The sequence below is a fragment of the Apteryx mantelli genome, chromosome 1 (genome assembly GCF_036417845.1).
Source record: "Apteryx mantelli isolate bAptMan1 chromosome 1, bAptMan1.hap1, whole genome shotgun sequence".
In the NCBI taxonomy this organism is placed as follows: Eukaryota; Metazoa; Chordata; class Aves; order Apterygiformes; family Apterygidae; genus Apteryx; species Apteryx mantelli.
The window spans coordinates 132,660,585-132,680,149 of NC_089978.1; the positions used below are offsets into that span (position 1 = coordinate 132,660,585).

General features: G+C 42.0%; 1 protein-coding gene across 4 annotated transcripts in view; it reads left to right on the top strand.

Moving 5' to 3' along the window:
- The window catches only part of GTF2E1 (general transcription factor IIE subunit 1), a 59,284-nt gene that overhangs the window by 2,191 nt on the left and 37,528 nt on the right, over positions 1 to 19,565 (top strand). For 3 of the 4 annotated variants that reach the window (XM_067302241.1, XM_067302240.1, XM_067302243.1), the window contains one exon: positions 6,553 to 7,030. In XM_067302241.1, the coding sequence (XP_067158342.1) occupies positions 6,583 to 7,030 (448 nt within the window). In that variant the 5' untranslated portion in view covers positions 6,553 to 6,582. Of the gene's footprint in view, positions 1 to 5,912; positions 5,966 to 6,552; positions 7,031 to 19,565 lie in introns of those variants that run through there. The other variant, XM_067302242.1, reaches the window with a different exon arrangement.

Sequence of the window (19,565 nt, forward strand, 5' to 3'; positions counted from 1 at the left end):
ACCTAAGCCTTGCTCTTATTATATGAAATTTAGACTATGAATATGAATTAGAATTTCATCCTGAGCTTGCATTGTTCAGTTTCTGCCTTGCAAGGTCAGGCTTTGTTGCCTGATTGTGTGAGTCCGTATATTTTTTTACTTGTGTAATGAAGTGAAAGTGTCCTCATTCCAATGAGGCCCTTTAGCACATTCCCCAGCCTTTCTGTGTGCAGCAGCACAACTTTCCTTCTTAAAATAGCCCTCTATTACCTTGTGGCTACCTGGTTTCACTTTATAGAAAGCCAAAAAGAAGGTAGGATTTTCATGAAAGCAGATTTTTTTTTCTTTAATACTTCAGGGCAAGTCTTGCAATGAAAATAAAAGATCTTGCATCAAGATTTAGTGCAGGAGAAAGACAGGTCAGCAGTGTTCTTGAAGTCTCCAGGGAATGGAATTCAGTAAGCTTTTGGAAATATGCCAGAAGACATCAGGTTTGAAACTGATCTGGTATAAGGCAATTCTGGATGATAAGGTATTGCGTAGATCCTCCTCTCCCTACGGAGAAAGGGAACGATAGTAGACTTCAGAATGGAGGGTTTTGTGCCATTTTCTGAAATGGACAAATAGCTGCTAGTGTTTGAGGTTGGACTGTACACACATTTAAAATCTTGGTGACATGTTTCCACACCATAGTTCAGAAGATTGTGCCTTCTCTTCCTTTGTTTGAGAGGATTCAGAATCAGCACTGTCAGCTTAACCTCATCTTCTGGAAGACAGAATTTTAAACTTTGTTAGAGTAAGAGATTAAAAAAGCAGGGTCTGTGATTGCTGAAGTGAGATACTGTACACACTGACTCACAAAAGCCTGTTATACTTGGAGACCCACATTTATGGATGAGGGACTCTGTCCTTATAATTTGAATTTGTCAAGCCTGAAAAAAGAATGCAAGAAACGCAGAAAGTCAATAGGGAAAAGTTATGGTGAATGATTTAGCTAAATTAATGTGAATCAAGTAATGGGCTGATCACTAGTTCTCCAGAATTCATATGTAGAAACTGCAGACAGAACAAAATATTTTTTTTTCCCCAAGTAACTTAGTGGTTAAGTAAAAGTAATCTTTTACCTAATTTTCCTTTAACCTTACAGCAGGAGCCAACAGAAACTTTTTCTAAACAAATCAGTAAAGCCTGATGCTGAAAGGTTTTGTTAAAAGAGCACTAACAAATTAGATTGGGGGGGACGGGGGGGAGGAGGAGGAATAGGAAGTACCTTCCCCTCCTTTCCAAGCATGAAGATAGACCCAGGTTCCTTGCCAATCCTGCAACTCCAAGTTCCCTCTAAAAGAGATCATCTTACCCAAATGAATCTGAAGGATAGTCTGCATTCTGTTTCAAGATCCTGGTCTTAAAGTGTTTACCTTATCAAATATATGAACAGTGAGACTTAATAAATTAAAATTTTTGGTAAAGTTACTGGTGGAATCAATATAAGCCTCAAAGTTGTATATTGGAACAAGATGATGCTCATGTGCTGTATTGAATAAAAGTTCAGGTTAATTGATTGGTTGGCTTTACATTTTCACAATTTGTCGTTCTACTCTCATCTATATTGTGGCTTCTAGGTATTGTCTTTCTAACATTTGTTGTCTTTTGTCACAGCTTTAGTCTGAAAAAGCAGGGAAAAAAGCAGATCAAACATCCTTAGCACAATTCCTGTTAATTCATGAAAGAGTTCTTGAAATCTCTGTATGTGGAGAGGAAGAGTTCGTTTGCTTTGATGTTGCATCAGCAAAGTCCTGACCATTGGAGATGCTCACCCAGTTGAATTCCTGGCTGCCTTAGGGTATCTGGTCCCCAAGTTAGCAAATGTGTGTTTGCTCTGTCGCACTGGCTTGCTCTCCTTCTGTCTGCTTTCTGACATCTCTGGGTGTGCTCTCTTGAGAACTATGCCTCATGCTTTTTACTCAGCTTGAGGTACAATTTCCGTTATGCAGATTGGACCCTGAGTTTCTTCACGCCACAGATGCGGCTGGATTTTGTAGCAATAGCTCTTTCTTCTCAGTAATGTCTCTCATAGCCAAATCAATATTTTTATCTTCAGAGCTTTTTTTTTTAAGGGGCATGTATTTAGTGTTATCATCCTACTCTTACAATATAGGTAGGTCTGCCTTCTGCATGTATCCCTAGTAATGAATTGGATTCACTTAATTGTGCAAACAATTCCCAAACAGCTGTCTCTGTCTCTTTTAAGACAGCCTATGTTTAAACTTTGAAATCTTTCAGTTGGATATTTGTGAATATTCTGTCTAGTATGGTTTATTAGTTGTGCTGCAAGTGCTTAGCCCATGGTGGTTTATCTTGGCTATCGTTTTCCTTTTTTTCTTGACAGTACCCCTGCTGTTCATACATTATTATGAAACAGATCCACAGCCATTAAAAGCTTGGTAGGAGGTATTACTGTATTTCTTTGCACACCTAATTAATTCAAGCTTGGCTTGCTGCTTCCATGGAGGATGAAATCAATGCTCAAGGATACAATGGTAAAGATTTGTGCTCTTAAACTTAAACTGATATTCTTGTGGTATTGCATTACCACTTGTGAGCTGGATCCCTGTCCCTCTTGGCTGGTGAAAGGTAGTAAGGATTTGCTGGAGATTCTGTGCTGTAACCTGGGATTCTTTCTGAGAGGACAGCAAGATGTCAGATTCTCCTAGAGAAACAGACCCTGCCCCAGAGAGTTCTGATAACGGTGTATGTTCTCTCTTATGCCGTTTTTATCTATCGCATAACTTGCCTGAGAATGTGATTATCAAGAAGGTTGTTGTAAAATGCAACCTGTATCATAAAGATCTTGTTCAAGCCCTTGCTTTTGGTTGGTTTGGCATTAGGCCTCAATATAATACAAAAGCTGGTGATTATAGAACAAGTGTCCATACTAATTTTCAGAGCTAAATTAATTATCTTGCATTGTTGAAACTCATGTAGCAAAACTTGACTAGGGTGTTCTCTGATGGCTCGCTTGCTTTTTTTTTTTTTTCCTCTCCTTAGAACTGATACTAGTCAATTAGTTGTCTAGCCCAAAGGCTGTCTTCTGCAGGATTTAGAATTTATTCCTTGTTAATCCGCTTCTCAGAGTTGGGGCTTGTTTGCTTATGTCCCTGCCTGGAAGAAATGGTATTGCACTGAAAGAAGGTGCCCAATATTACCTGAGGACATAGAGGACTCGAATGGGACTAAAAGTCTCCAGTGAAAGAAAAGAAATAGCAATTATTTAAAATAGCAATTGTGTTAAAACTTCTGACCCCACTAGCTAGTAAAACTGTTTCTAGTACTTGACACTAAGAAATATTAAGTTTCTAACTATTGGTGAAAATCAAGGGAAAAGTGCATAAGCTTAAACAAGTTTTGCTTGTCCTTTGCCAAGTCCTTTGTAGGTCTTTAAGTTTAAGCTGTTCAAGTGCATTGTTCATGGAATTATACCTTAAGCCTGTTTTAAAAGTTGCATCTTGTGTGGAAATCTGCAACCCTCTTATCAGTGAGTGTCTTGCAAAGAAAATGCTTTCCACCTGTGCTCTCAGGTAGATATCTAGGGTGAAATGTTCTTGTTTGAAACAGCTTTTCTCTCTCTTTTTTTTTTTTTTTTTTGGTAACAAGTGATCATCTCCTACAAGATGTTTTCCCAATCTTTTCCACAAGGATGTTTTAGGGGCCAAAGGATTGGTCAGGAGAGAGGATTTTTTGAGATCAGCATTTTTTTAAAGCATCTTATCTTTCAAAATTTGACAAATTTAGCCTGTTTTGGGGTGCCATTCTTTATTTAAAATTGTTATTTACATAAGTTTTATACTGTGCCTAAACTCTGAATAAGTACAATTAAAGAATTTGAATGAATAAATGCCTCTGGCCAGATTCTGCATTCACATTGTTTTATAGTATCAGTAGGTTCCTGGCAGATTCGGTCAAAAGCAAGATTTAGCTTTAAGTGATAAGATTGTCCCTGAAAATCAGTTTCATTTTGCTGTTGTTTTTATAGTGTTCTGTGACTGTATACAGATTGAATCTTAGAGTTTTAAAAATACTGTATTGCTATCTATGGTGAGACACCCTTTGTTGCTAACGCTTTTATCTTTACCAACCTTAACAAGAAGCTCCATAAAAATGTTCTTTGTGTTATAGATGAGCCATTGTGACATGTAGAAGAAGCAGTTAAATGACTCTAGAAGTACTTGTTTCTTGGCTAATTCATGCCATGATAAGCACATCTTAGTTTAATTTCTTTTTCAGAAAAGTTGGAAATAGATGTACAGGAACTGTTGTCCCTCAGCTGGTTGGCAGGCTGAGAAGGGCTTAATAGCATTTGGTGTTATGTTAAAGGGAACATTTGAAAGAGGAAGGGTTTTAGAAGAAATGAATAAAAGCAATTTTTCTAATTGAAAGGTGGAAAAGACAGGACAGCTTTAATTTACTTAACCATTGAGCTCCACAATATGAAGTCTAATTGTTTGCAATTGCACTGACTCTAACTCTTGGGAGGACCAGCCCTTCTCAGTTGCAGAAGAGGAGTAAGAGAAGAGTGGGGATTCAAGAAAAAGTGTCAGTGAGTGATGTTTCTTGAAGGTTTTGAGTGCAGTGCAGTATTCTTGCGCAAAGAAATGAAATCAAAGCAGGTTATTGGGTTAAATGGTTAGAATGTTTTAAGTAGTCATAGCTGATGGAAGTGAGTCAGCAGCTGCTTAGTTGCACCTAGAGCTTGGTGATTCCAGGGGGATGTATTATTGGTGTGGAGACCATAGAAAACTTCTGTGGTGATGTTTGTCAGAAGGAATATTAGGTGTTTTATGGTAGTGATGAAGAAAATGGGACTTCCATCCGGCTTCTTTCTTCTACTGTCAATCTCTTTCCTGTATTTGAGACTTGATTGCTGGGAAGGTATGTATTCAGTGTGTAAAACATCTAACAGATGTAAAAATTGAGAATGGCAGGATTTTACTATTTATATTGGATCACCAATAGAAATTGTTTAGTGCTGAAGAACAAACAGAACTTCAGGTCTTGTTTCCCCCTCCCCCCCCCCCCCCCACCTCCAGTTGAAGGAACCTTTCACTGAAGAAATGGCTATTCATATCCTAAAGGAGCATAAAAGTTGCGTGCTGAAATAGGAGACTATTCAGTTTTGTGTGGAAAAGTAACTGGAAATACTAACTTCTGAATCAGTGCTTCAAAAACACCTATAATAGTCCACATTTGTCTTGAACCTTTCATACACTGAAGCCAAAGTGCATTATGGATGGAGGGGAATTTTATTATTGCTTACAGATGGGTAGTCTTGAAAGAATAGAGGGGAAAATGCACAAAGCCACCTTGTGAGATCACAGTAAACCTTTGCTCTGTGCCGTATTGAGTTGCTCTCCTTTTCCACTGGACAAAATTGATTACTTTAGAAGGGTCGCTGCTGTGAATTGTATGCTAGGATTTGGTTCTCAGCTACAGTTTCTTATATCTATGTGAGATGTGATAATAGAATGAATTCCTTGCCTGATACGTAAATGCTTCTGTGACATACAAGGGAATATAATTGCCATGACCATTTATGCCATTTCATGTTAAACTGAAGAAAAATGAAGTAAAATATATTATTTTCTTTAGAAGTTATTGCCTTGTTACAGACAGGACAGTAAGTTTTCGTGACTAACTCAAAGGATATGTTATTGACCTTTCTTACGCTTCTAACATTACTTCATTCCTTTTTTTTTCCTAAACAGATCCATCGCTTCATGTTCACAAAGTCTTGATCTTTGTTTATTTTATTATATTATCTCTGGGATTCTAAGGCCTGAATATAAGACCCTTTAAATGAGGGATCAGCCTTCTGGAAGGAAATGTTTACTCATCTAGGATCAAGGCTGAAGCTCCTTGTGATGTAGTGACTGATAGTGCTAATAGTTGTCATGCTGCAGACAGCTGACTATGATCTGTTTATCAAAAAGTAAGGAACAAGCCCATCTTTTTTTATGGCACATCTGGGAGCCTTTGCTGAATGTGTACCCACCTGTAGTAGCAAGCTGTTCTCATGGAGGATCTCTGTCCAGTGATATCTGAGGAGTAGAAGCAGGCAGGCATATTTTTAATGTGATCTAGTGACATGAAATAGGGTATGAGACTGCTCTTTTGGGCTGTCTTAGGACCTTTGTTCTTGTAGTGTTTTTCTACTTCTCCCTAGCTACAAGTCTCAGCAGGTCACAAAGCTGTCTACTAGAGTTCTAGCTTTAAGACAGATTTCTTATGCCAGCTCCATTGGTTTTTGATGGGTAGTACAGAAATCTGCCAAGCATTATGGTAGCAGTTTCTTGTGCTTTCTTAAATTTCCACCATTTTGTTACAAATGAAAGGGGTCTAATTAGAAAGGTTTCTAATTTTACTTTTGTAGTGTTGGCATTCTTAACATCTAAAGAGCTTTCAGGGCTGGGGAAAGGGAGATGGAAAACAGCTCTTTTCCTTTTCTGTAGGTAACTGAATCAAAACTACTGAAGTCAGAAAACTAGCTAAAAATCCATATGCCTTTTTTTACTGCAGTATACATGAAGCTCAGGATCTGAACCTGATATGACTGACCCAGACGTCCTCACCGAAGTTCCAGCAGCTCTCAAACGCCTTGCCAAATACGTGGTTCGTGGTTTTTATGGCATTGAACATGCTTTGGCTCTGGACATTCTCATCCGGAACCCCTGTGTGAAGGAAGAGGACATGCTGGAGCTCCTGAAGTTTGACAGAAAGCAGTTGCGGGCTGTTCTCAACACTCTCAAGGGCGACAAGTTCATCAAATGCAGGATGAGGGTAGAGACAGCTCCAGATGGCAAAACTACCCGTCATAACTACTACTTCATCAACTACCGCCTTCTGGTTAATGTGGTGAAGTACAAGCTGGACCACATGAGGAGGAGGATTGAGACTGATGAAAGAGACTCCACCAATCGCGCCTCTTTTAAATGCCCCATTTGCTTCAGCACTTTCACAGATTTGGAGGCCAATCAGCTGTTTGACCCCAGAACAGGTAAGTGCCCAGGTAACAAAATGCTTTTGCTGTCTTTTGTCATGTAGGTGTCAGACTTGCAGGAAATGCAGTCTTATTCAGCACTGATAATTCTCATGAGTCCTGTGGGAGCTAGGGGGCACTATGTTTCTGCAGGTGCTAAATGTTTGAGCAAAATAAAAACAAACAAACAAAAAAAGGTACTTCAAATCATTGCTGTGACCTAATAAACAACAGTCGCATTTTGCTGCCCTGCTGGTAGTTGAGTTTTGGTGATGGATGCAGTAGTTCTTATATAGTTGTACAGGCAATTAGCGATATTGGTGAAATGCATGCAGAAATGCTTGAGTAGTAGGCAATAGAGAAAGAGGTCTGTTATCACAATCAAATTCAAGGCAGAATAAAGCAGTCTGCCATTCTTGTCAGCTGACAGCTTTTCAATATAACTTGGTCTTGCCTGTAAACTGTGGCTTATTGGTAGTTTGCAGAAAGGATATGCATACAGTTTACTGTGATATGTGGAAAATCTGTAATTAAACATGAACATGCAAGGAGTGAGTTGTTACTGTTTAATTTTCTTTTAGCTATTTCATTATACTGCACAACCTTGTTTCCCCAGTGCACAGCACACTCATGACAGTTAAGAGATTAGTCTTGTTCGTGATCGAGAATAAACAAGATTCCCCCCCCCCCCCCAAGTATTTCCCTCAGTGGAGGTGCATATGTGCCTCATGCATATGAAACCACAATCTTTTGAGTGGCACTGTATGCTGGGGAAGTCCAAATACTTCGCATCTTCTCTGCCAAGGAGAAAAAAGAAAGCAGCTATAAAGTTTCCTCTGTTTCCACTGGCTACCCAAAGCAATGAGATGTGACCCAGTGAGTTCCTACTCTACTAGCCTAGTGTGCGATTATTTTGGGTGGGAAGATGGTGGTTGGGTGCCAGATGTCCACCTTCTGAATTAGTTTCTTAACTTTTCTTTTGTATTTTGTCCAATTTTACTGTTGGGGGGGAGCAAAAGTCTGGAGAGTTCACAGAAATGTTGTAGGGTGGTGCTTTGTGTCAGTTATCACTGTGGGAAGCTATATAAATTCATTGTATAGTGGACTTGAAGCCTTTAATCTAGAGTTGCAGATGTCCCATCTGTTTTGGGGAAGGAAACTTGCCCACTTCCAAAGATCAAGAGCTATGCAACTCCTGTTACTTGAACAGCCCTGAAAAGGATATTTGTTACTAGAGAAAAGTGATCCACTAATTCCAATATCCTTTGTTGCTGTAACTCAGCACAGCTCTCTGAGCAGAAGTTGTTGCCTTGTGGAGCACCCAAACCAGCAGTGTCAGCATGGATTTTCTATACTGACCACTGTACTACACATGGTCTTTACAGTGGCATCTACAGTCATAGGTGTCAGGCCCAAAGGGAACAGTGCTTATGCTGTTTGCTTCAGTAAGGAAAGAGTAGAGCCTGTGCAGCGCACAAAAGTAGCTCTGTGTGTGAAACAGCCATCCTGTGTAGTTGGGAGTGTGAGATAGTCATCCCATGAGGACCTGTAACACCTCCACAGACAACTTCTCCAGGCCTATGTTGGTGTTGAGCTCCAAGAGCAAAGAACTGGCCCCTGTAAAAGATGCAGAAGACAGTAATGCTGGGAATTAACTTTGACAGCAAAGCCAGATCAACCAATGTCTGTAGTATGGACACTGTCTTGCTACCTTCACAATGCAAAATCGTTCAGTGGCACACTGAGTTCTTGCAGTTACGCTGTTGGAAGGGTCAGGTGCTGTTTTCTCAGAAATTGTCTGTAGGTTCCATCTGTATTAAAACAAATAACGAGATAGCCAGCTTACATTTTCTTTCATGTCAGTAAGAACATACCTGTCTAGAATTTATGTAGCCTCTGTTTCTCCTTGTGTAACTTTCAGGTCAGTAACTTCATCTAGACAGTGCATGGTGATGTTGTTGACCCTCAGGAGCTTTCACATGGAATACCAGTTTGGATAGGGGCCTCACTGTTTAAGGGGTCATAGTAACTCCCTCCAAGCAATGAGATATCTGCTTGTCCTTTCCACTCTGAGTAATGCAATGGGCAATTTTTATGGTGAAAATGGCTGCTTTATGTCACAGTGGGTTGTACTGTCTGCATGGATTTTCTGCTCCTCTGCAATTCCATATTAGTAAAGAACTAAGATGTTTGGGTCTCTCCCAGGGAGAACTTGTGGACAAGGCATCTAGAAGAACCAGAGGTTTTGGGGCAGTGAGTAGCCATCCTTTTCCAAGGATGTCTTTTGCCCTTATTGGTGCTATGCATAAACCTCTCACTCATTGAAATTCATGGCAGACCAGCTGCTAAAGGGTAGCTGAAAGCCATATGAGTTTCAGTCACGGTGGACCTGAGCTGTTTCTGGACTGCAGCCATGTTGATAAAATTTTGTGAATTAAAATATCTGCAGGGCTGAAGTCCTTTAGTCCACAGAATAGGTAGAGCATGGAAAGCATCGTCTGCACTAGTCTATGCTAGGCTGCATGTAGATTGGCAATCTGTTGTTAAAAGACATCCTATTTTATCTGCTTCGTGGCTTCTTCCATGCCCTTGTCTCCCAGAGCTGGGGATAGTTAAGACTTCCTTGTTTCTTCTGTTTCTCTTTCCTCTTGACTAATTGAAACTCAAAAGTAATCTCTGACCAATCATTGTAGAATGAAGGAAGGGCTAGAAGGTGGATTCATCTCTTTTCCACTTCCTTATCAGTAATGGCAAAGAAGCTTCCAATGTCTCTCCATGCCTGTAATTATTCTGTAGCCATTTGTAAATTAGGAGTGCTTGTGAAGTCTGTCCATGACTTGGATTTACAGTGCTCACAGCATCTGTGTCTGTCTCTTGACTTTAGCAGGTCTGCTTCATATAGGTGACAGGCTGTCAAGTGGAGGGTTTTTTCAGCTCTGTGTTTTGCTCCATTTATGAACAGTTTTGAAATAAACTGAGGTGTTTATTTTTCACTAGAAGTCATTGTTATTGAAGTATTTGAAGGGTGGAAGTGTCTGCTGAGCAAAAATACTTCATAGTAAGAAGGGCAGGTTTTCAGGGTATAGAAAGACATGCTTTGGTTACTGTTCATCCAATTTATTAAGATGATATTTTTGAACAGATAGGCAGGTGTACTTCTCTTAGTGTTGGTGTATCTTAATTAAAAGATTCTGTATGGGACTGAGAAGTAGGGGTGAGAAATGAAAACCTGTGAAACTCCCCCCCCCCCCCCCAAAAAAAAAAAAAACAAAACAAAAAACCCACAATCTTAATTGCTCATGATCTGCCTTGAACAAAGGAAAAGTTGATTCATTATATTCCCTGAACATGGATGAGAGGCAGCATTTTGTTCAGGCTTTTTTTTTTCCCTGCAAGAAGTTTTTTAAGGAGCTGCAGAAGACAATCTTTTCCCTAATTGGATTGTTTTTACCCTTCACTGTGAGGTGCTATGCTGTACCTGTGCTAGTCTTATTGAAATTGAAATGTAACTAGTGGCCTTTTATACAGTAGAATTTGGCATTACTGTAGAGGCCTGCAGTGATGATTTAAAAGTTGCATTTATCTTTCAGGGCTTTTCCTGCACAAGAAGGTAAATATCCTAGAGTCTTTCTGGGTATGTGAGATGACTCTTCTTTCACTCAGCTAATTGCAATTAAAAACCATGTAGATTTCCAAAAGCAGAGGTCTTTCTTCAGAGGCAAATAAAACCTTGTTCTGGAACTACGCATGTACATGGTTTATTGCAAACAGGTTGAAGCTTCTCTGTAGTCAAAGTCAGAGAAATCAGTTGTCAGGATGCTGTTGCATAAGTCAAGTTATAATCTTCTTTGAATCACTAAAGCAGAAAAAGAGCAAGTGGGGGAAGAAATAATGAAGGATCACAAATTTTATGTTGAGTGTCACTAAAGTAATTTTAAGTGTAGATTTAAAGTGGTATAATTGTCTTTTTCAGAGTGTGACCTCCTAGTTTTTAAAATAATTTAATGATACTTTTTTCCATCCCTTTTTCTGCTATTGAACATCTCAATACAAAACTCCCCCCCCCCCCCCAAAAAAAAAAATGTATTATGTGGTTGAAGCTTGAACAAATTGTCTGGTACTTCTAGGAAGTTCAAGGATAGGAATGATAGGATGTTAAAGAAACTGAGTTGGGGAAAGTGAGGGTGAGAGAAACCTTGAATCTTGCTTCTTCCTCAGCTCACAAAGGGATCTTTTGAAAAGTGAAATGTGCAGTGCTGGAAGAGTCATTCTGTTGTATGATCAGTGAGTGCCTTCCAGCTGTAAGCACAGAATGCTCAGGTCATGAGTTTTGGACCCATCTATTCTAACTGAAGAGCTTAAACAGATCCCCAGATTTCACACTTTAGTGGCAGCTTTTACTGCTGCCTCTCTGGAAGCAGTACTATTGTCTTCTGCTTTTAAAGACAAGTAACTGGAACACAGTGTGTTTTTTATATTGCCAATGTTTATTTTAGAACCTTGGAGCAAAGCTGAGAAGAGCTTTCTGATTCCTGAGGTTGTACATTGTCATTTTTTCTATTGACCTGGCATTGCCTTTCATAGGAATTGCTGCAAACTGAATTGTTACACTGAGCTGACAGTTCTTACCCAACTTTGTTAACGTTTTGAGATCTACAGAAGGAAAAAATAATGCTACATGAATCAAAAGTGTTACTTTTAGTCCTGTATTTCTGATGGGATAACTGAGAAATGAAAAAGACTGTGATCTTCCCAGAAGACCCTATTACAAACAGTTGAAATACTGATCATTACCTTTGGTTTGTGTCATCATCTGCTGTCTGGCCTGTGCTCTAATACTTCACCACTCTGTTCTTTGTGCTGCGCACACGCTAGCAATTGTTGGAAGTTGCCATTGTGCTGCAGCCTCATGCAGGTGGAAAGCTGCAGCCATTCCTTTAAACAAGGTAAGGGCTGTCTCTTGAGGCAGAGATGTACAAGAAAGAATTTAATTGAATAGCGGTTTGAAAAGTCAGATGTTAAATGCGCATTGTGAATACAGCTGCTGAACTGTAGCTGTTTCTAGACCTTGGCTGACAACAGAACATAAGGAACACTGGGTTTTCAGGTGTTTTGTCTAGACATGGAAATTACTTCATCTGTCCCTTATGGAGACCTATGGGAAGAATTTTTTTCTCTGTGCTTTTAAATGTAGAAACTACAGAAATGTAGCTTCTGTTGGCCAGTTCCTGCAAGAGCGATCTAAATAACTCAATGCCATCACATAGATTGAATTTATTTTTGACATATTTGGAGAATAAATATGCACAAATATGTTCTTTTTCCCTTGCAAGTCATGTGTTCTTTGGAGGGCAGAGGGGTGGGACATGAGAAGCTGCATTTTCTTACACAGTAGAGGGTGCTGCCCTCTTCTTGCTATATATACAGATTTGGGCTGACGGATTTGTTAAATGTTACCAAACTGGAAATTATTTTCATATACTGTGTTCTATAGCATGATTGATTAGGTCTGGTTGAGAAAGGTCTTTCTGATGTATCCTGTTTTCATACCCTAATCACATTTGTAAATCTAGTGTAGTCCTAGAGTTGATTGTCAAATTCAAGGTCAACTTGAAAGAAACTACATGACTAGAAACTGCAAAGGAGAATAGGATTGAAGTGAAGGAGTGAGAGAAACAAGATCCCACAGTGAATTATACAGACCAGTATTAAGCTCTGGTTTGGGTTTTTGTTTTCTCATAGATTGGATTTCCTTCATTAAGTATTCTAAATACCAAACTGCATAAGGATATTTACCAGGGTAGCAAGGAACTTGATGTTAGAAAGCAAATATAAGGAATGATGTAGTAATTTTTTTTCTCTCTTCTACCTTCTTAATGTAATTTTCCTGCAGTCTTGCATTTTCTTTAATTTCTGTTACTGTGGGACAGTACAGATATTAACAGCGAATTGTTACAACAGTTGGTTTTTCTTGCATATATCTGTACATTAAATTTCCTCACCATAAAATTCAGTTAGGTAAGACACGAATAATAGTGGAAAGAAGAGGATGGAAGGTATATAGGTAACATGAATTAGGAAGTTGATGATAGTATGTTCTTAATTGTGGTTATAATCACTAGATTCTTTTGCTGTTATTGGAAATCATAGCAGCTACCTATGTGCCTCCTCTTTTCCTTCCTACAGTTTGCTCCTGGTTTGGTGAATGCTTTGGATACTGCTACTGTTTGCCTGAAGATGCATGGTAATAGTAATGTACTGTGTGTTGGAAACCCTTTCTTATTCTGTGTGCTGATATTATAAACAGGGAAGAAGGGATTGAAGGTGGAAATAAGTTTTGTAGAAAGGAAGACAACACCTTGAATTTCATTTTAACCCTACTTGTTTTACTTTGTCCCACGTGTCGTTTGTGTACTTCATGGCAGAATTGCACATAACATGTTCAGAGGCTGGTTTTCTGTGCCTGTCACAAGGCAGCTTAGATTACATGAGGCAGCATCTATACAGCTGAGCTTCTGTATGGTTTGGGCCCTGTTAGGGATGTTAGAAATTTGACCAGTCTTTGATTGTGCCTTGATGTGTTGACTTCTGGAGCCACTGTGTTTTCTTCAGAGTGCTCAGCTTCTCACTTCATCCCCAATGAGCTATTCAGAACATGTCTGTCTTCTCTTGCTGTTTTGAATTTCCACTTCCTCAGGCAAATTCTGCACTAGCTTCAAATCTTCTTCCTCTGACTCAAATTACTCCTGAGCCTGTCCTATATATTTTTTTCTTATGCTTTTCCTTCTCCCTGCTCCCTTGCCTTTTCTTCTGCAGCTCTTGTGTCCATTTCTTATACATCCCTTTTTCTGTTCTCTCCCTTTCAGCTATCGAACACAAATCACTTAGCTTGAATATATCATGGAATAAATGGCTCTGTGTAGTCACTCCTATTTGTTTTTTGTGCTGTTGATTCTTGTTCTTAAATTCAATGACTTGTGGAACAGACATTCTGGATGGCTCTGTCTACTGTGCACTGCCATGTATATGCTGTTTAGTATTATTACTATAAAAATTTAAAGGCTTTACCAGGCAAAACTGGGACATAAGTCATCTTGTAAATTGGCATGCAAGAAACTTGCTGTGAAAAAAGGTTAGGAGCAATTCAGTTTCACAGAATCACAGAATCACTGAGGTTGGAAGGGACCTCTGGAGATCATCTAGTCCAAAAACCCTTGCTCAAGCAGGGTCACCTAGAGCACATTGCACAGGATTGCATCCAGGCACGTTTTGAATATCTCCAGAGAAGGAGACTCCACCACCTCTCTGGGCAACCTGTTCCAGTGCTCTGTCACCCTCACAGTGAAAAAGTTTTTCCTCATGTTCAGATGGAATTGTCTGTGTTTCAGTTCGTGCCCGTTGCCTCACGTCCTGTCACTCGGCACCACTGAAAAGAGTCTGGTCCCATCCTCTCGACACCCTCCCTTCAGATACTTGTACACATTGATAAGATCCCCTCTCAGCCTTCTCTTCTCCAAGCTAAACAGGCCCAGCTCTCTCAGCCTTTCCTCATAAGAGAGATGCTCCAGTCCCCTAATCATCTTTGTGGCCCTTCGCTGGACTTACTCCAGTAGTGCCACATCCCTCTTGTACTGGGGAGCCCAGAACTGGACGCAGTACTCCAGATGTGGCCTCACCAGGGCTGAGTAGAGGGGGAGAATCACCTCCCTGGACCTGCTGGCAACACTCTTCCTGATGCACCCCAGGATACCATTGGCCTTCTTGGCCACAAGGGCACATTGCTGCCTCATGGTCAACTTGGTGTCCACCAGCACTCCCAGGTCCTTCTCTGCAGAGCTGCTTTCCAGCAGGTCAACCCCCAACCTGTACTGGTGCATGGGGTTATTCCTCCCCAGGTGCAGGACCCTGCACTTCCCTTTGTTGGACTTCATGAGGTTCCTCTCCGCCCACCTCTCCAGCCTGTCCAGGTCTCTCTGAATGGCAGCACAGCCCTCTGGCGTATCAGCCACTCCTCCCAGTTTTGTATCATCAGCAAACTTGCTGAGGGTGCACTCTGTCCCTTCATCCAGGTCATTGATGAAGAAGTTGAACAAGACTGGACCCAGGACTGACCCCTGGGGGACACCGCTAGCTACAGGCCTCCAACTAGACTCTGCGTTGCTGATCACAACCCTCTGAGCTCTGCCATTCAGCCAGTTCTCAATCCACCTCACTGTCCACTCATCTAACCCACACTTCCTGAGCTTGCCTATGAGGATGCTATGGGAGACAGTGTCAAAAGCCTTTCAAACAACTTCAAATTCTGTGAAGGTTGTTTTCCTTTTTTCTTTCTTTGTAGTTAGCTTTTCAAGTGCATGTAAACCAAACCCATCAGTGTGGATTTTCTTGACTTTATAGGCATATTTGTTTGTCTGTGCTGCCACGCAGAGCTTTTGGCAAGCATCAACAGAGAGAAACTGCCCATACTCTGCTCAGTTTTTCTCTGTTTCTATTCAAACTTCTGGCAAAAGCCTCACGAGTATTCCTGTCAGCTTTGCTCTGCTTCAGCTTGATAAGGCCTGGAGCTACAGGGAAGGAAAAAATGAGAAATACATATCGGAATTAATGCATGCTTTTCTAAAAACAAGAATGCTCTTTAGAATGAGTTATGAGGGATGTGTACATTATCTGTGATTTGAACTCATTCACTTCAGATTGGATACCATTCTGAAAGATAAGTTCTAGTCCAACTGCAAATTACTGAGCTTGATGAAGAAATTGCTGAAGGTAATATTAGAGCCTGTGCTATGCAGAACATCAGCCTGGAGGATTATAGGGGCCTCTTTTGAGGCAAAATCAGTGACTTCCTAGAGCTGTTGCCTATAGAGTGCTGGCTGGCCACCTCTTGTATTCTAAATTGACCTTTTGCTGTGCCTTCTACATTTAAAAAAAAAAAGTCTGATAAATGCATGCCCTGACTTACAGTATTGATACCATCTCAGTCTAGGGAGCTCTTACTATTAAAAGTGCAGAAAATATTTGTCCTTCAAATAAAGAGTATCACTTTAACGCTTCTCTTGGCTTTGCAAATCCAAATAGATAACAGTAAGAAGATCTCTGATTTGCTGTCAACATTGCTAAATCATTTCCAGTGATCTCCTGAAAGCTGGACCTGCAGCATTCCTGTCTCTTACTCTTTTAACTTGCTGTTCTTTTGAAGCTGCGTGCCTGGTAATACCGTCTGCCAAGTGTGTCATCCCTTTAGGCATGGATATCTGTAAGTCAGATCAGGAGCACATCTAGAATCCTGTTACTTGTGGTGGTGGTGTTTGTACTGATGGATGCAGTTTAAGTGGCCCAGCTGGTATTTTGGCCTGATCTTCTTGGTTGAAGTTAAAGAAAGTTTAAAGTCTTTAATTCCTAATGGCCATTACAGAGACATGGTGGGATAGCTCGCATGACTGGAGTGCTGTCATGGATGGCTACGTGCTTTTTAGGAAAGACAGGCCAGGAAAGCGAGGTGGTGGAGTTGCTCTTAATACATTCCAGTTGCTCTCTCACATAGAGCTGTGCCTAGGGGTGGATGAAGAGCGAGTCGAAAGCTTGTGGGTAAGGATTAAAGGGCAGGCTAGCATGGGTGACACTGTTGTGGGTGTTTACTACAGGCCACCTGATCAGGATGAGGAAGTCGATGAGGCCTTCTACAGACAGCTGGAAGTAGCCTCATGATCCCAGGCCCTGGTTCTCATGGGGGACTTCAGCCACCCTGATATCTGCTGGAGGGACAGCACAGCTAGGCACAAACAGTCCTGGAGGTTCCTGCAGAGCATTGGTGGCAACTTCTTGACACAGGTGGTGGAGGAGCCAACAAGGAGAGGTGTGCTGCTGGACCTCGTACTAACAAACAAAGAAGGACTGGTTGAAGATGTGAAGGTCGGGGGCAGCCTTGGCTGCAGTGACCATGAGATCGTGGAGTTCAGTATCCTGCGAGGAGGCAGCAGGGCACCAAGTAGGATCGCAACCCTGGACTTGAGGATAGCAAACTTTGGCCTCTTCAGGGACCTACTTGGAGGAATCCCATGGGTGAGGGCCCTAGAAGGAAGGGGTGTCCAGGAGAGCTGGTTAATATTCAAACATCACTTCCTCCAGGCTCAAGATCGGTGCGTCCCTATGAGTAGGAAGTCAAGCAAAGGAGGTAGGAGAGCTGCATGGATGAGCAAGGAGCTCCTGGCAAAACTCAACCAGAAGAAGGAAGTATACAGAAAGTGGAAAGGGGGACAGGCCACTTGGGAGGAATATAGGAACGTTGTCAGACGTATGCAGGGATGCGACAGGGAAGGCTAAGGCCCTTTTGGAATTAAACCTGGCGAGAGATGTCAGGGACAGCAAGAAGGGCTTCTTCAAATACATCAGTAGCAAGAGGAAGACTAGGGAAAATGTGGGCCCGCTGCTGAATGGGATGGGTGCCCTGGTGACGAAGGATGCAGAGAAGGCAGAGTTACTGAATGCCTTCTTTGCTTCAGTCTTTACTGCTCAGGCCAGCCCTCAGGAACCCCAGACCCTGGAGGCAAGAGAGAAAGTCTGGAGAGAGGAAGACTTTCCCTTGCTTGAGGAGGATGGGGTTAGAGATCATTTAAGCAAACTTGACACCCACAAATCCATGGGCCCCGATGGGATGCACCCACGAGTGCTGAGGGAGCTGGCGGATGTTATTGCTAGGCCACTCTCCATCATCTTTGAAAGGTCATGGAGAACAGGAGAGGTGCCTGAGGACTGGAAGAAAGCCAATGTCACCCCAGTCTTCAAAAAGGGCAAGAAGGAGGACCCAGGGAACTACAGGCCAGTCAGCCTCACCTGCATCCCTGGAAAGGTGATGGAACAGCGCATCCTGGAGGCCATCTCCAAGCATGTGGAGGACAAGAAGGTGATCAGGAGTAGTCAGCATGGCTTCACCAAGGGGAAATCATGCTTAACCAACCTGAGAGCCTTCTATGCTGGAATGACTGGCTGGGTAGATGAGGGGAGAGCAGTGGATGTTGTCTCCCTTGACTTCAGCAAGGCTTTTGACACTGTCTCCCATAACATCCTCATAGGCAAGCTCAGGAAGTGTGGGCTAGATGAGTGGACAGTGAGGTGGATTGAGAACTGGCTGAATGGCAGAGCTCAGAGGGTTGTGATCAGCGACGCAGAGTCTAGTTGGAGGCCTGTAGCTAGCGGTGTCCCCCAGGGGTCAGTCCTGGGTCCAGTCTTGTTCAACTTCTTCATCAATGACCTGGATGAAGGGACAGAGTGCACCCTCAGCAAGTTTGCTGATGATACAAAACTGGGAGGAGTGGCTGATACGCCAGAGGGCTGTGCTGCCATTCAGAGAGACCTGGACAGGCTGGAGAGGTGGGCGGAGAGGAACCTCATGAAGTCCAACAAAGGCAAGTGCAGGGTCCTGCACCTGGGGAGGAATAACCCCATGCACCAGTACAGGTTGGGGGTTGACCTGCTGGAAAGCAGCTCTGCGGAGAAGGACCTGGGAGTGCTGGTGGACACCAAGTTGACCATAAGGCAGCAATGTGCCCTTGTGGCCAAGAAGGCCAATGGTATCCTGGGGTGCATCAGGAAGAGTGTTGCCAGCAGGTCCAGGGAGGTGATTCTCCCCCTCTACTCAGCCCTGGTGAGGCCACATCTGGAGTACTGCATCCAGTTCTGGGCTCCCCAGTACAAGAGGGATGTGGCACTACTGGAGCAAGTCCAGCGAAGGGCTACAAAGATGATTAGGGGACTGGAGCATGTCTCCTATGAGGAAAGATTGAGAGAGCTTGGCCTGTTTAGCTTGGAGAAGAGAAGGCTGAGAGGGGATCTTATCAATGTGTACAAGTATCTGAAGGGAGGGTGTCGAGAGGATGGGACCAGACTCTTCAGTGGTGCCCAGCGACAAGGCACGAGGCAACGGGCACAAACTGAAACACAGACAATTCCATCTGAACATGAGGAAAAACTTTTTCACTGTGAGGGTGACAGAGCACTGGAACAGGTTGCCCAGAGAGGTGGTGGAGTCTCCTTCTCTGGAGATATTCAAAACGCGCCTGGATGCAATCCTGTGCAATGTGCTCTAGGTGACCCTGCTTGTGCAGGTTTTTTGGACTAGATGATTTCCAGAGGTCCCTTCCAACCTCAGCAATTCTGTGATTCTGTAATGAACTTCCTCTGAACATTCCCTATGTCCAACTACAATCTTCTCTGCTTATCCATAGTAGAACAGGAGGAAAAACTTTATTGGGTCACAGTAGCTGATATTGTGCATATGAGCTGAAGCAAAAAGAGCTACTACTGAGAAGAAGAAAGGATTCCTTTCTTCTTTTCCATTCTTATACTGAATGCAGATTAAATCATCTAGCACTTCCTAGCCATCAATAATTTCACCTGTTTCATGCAGCCTTTTGTTTTGGAACTTTTAATTTACCCTTTCAAGAAGTGTTTTTGGATGCTCAAAAATTCTGTTACAGCATTTTTAATTTATCGGGCTAAAACTGGCCAGCATGCTGAGATGAATGAGTAACTCATGGTGCTCCTCTAGGTAATA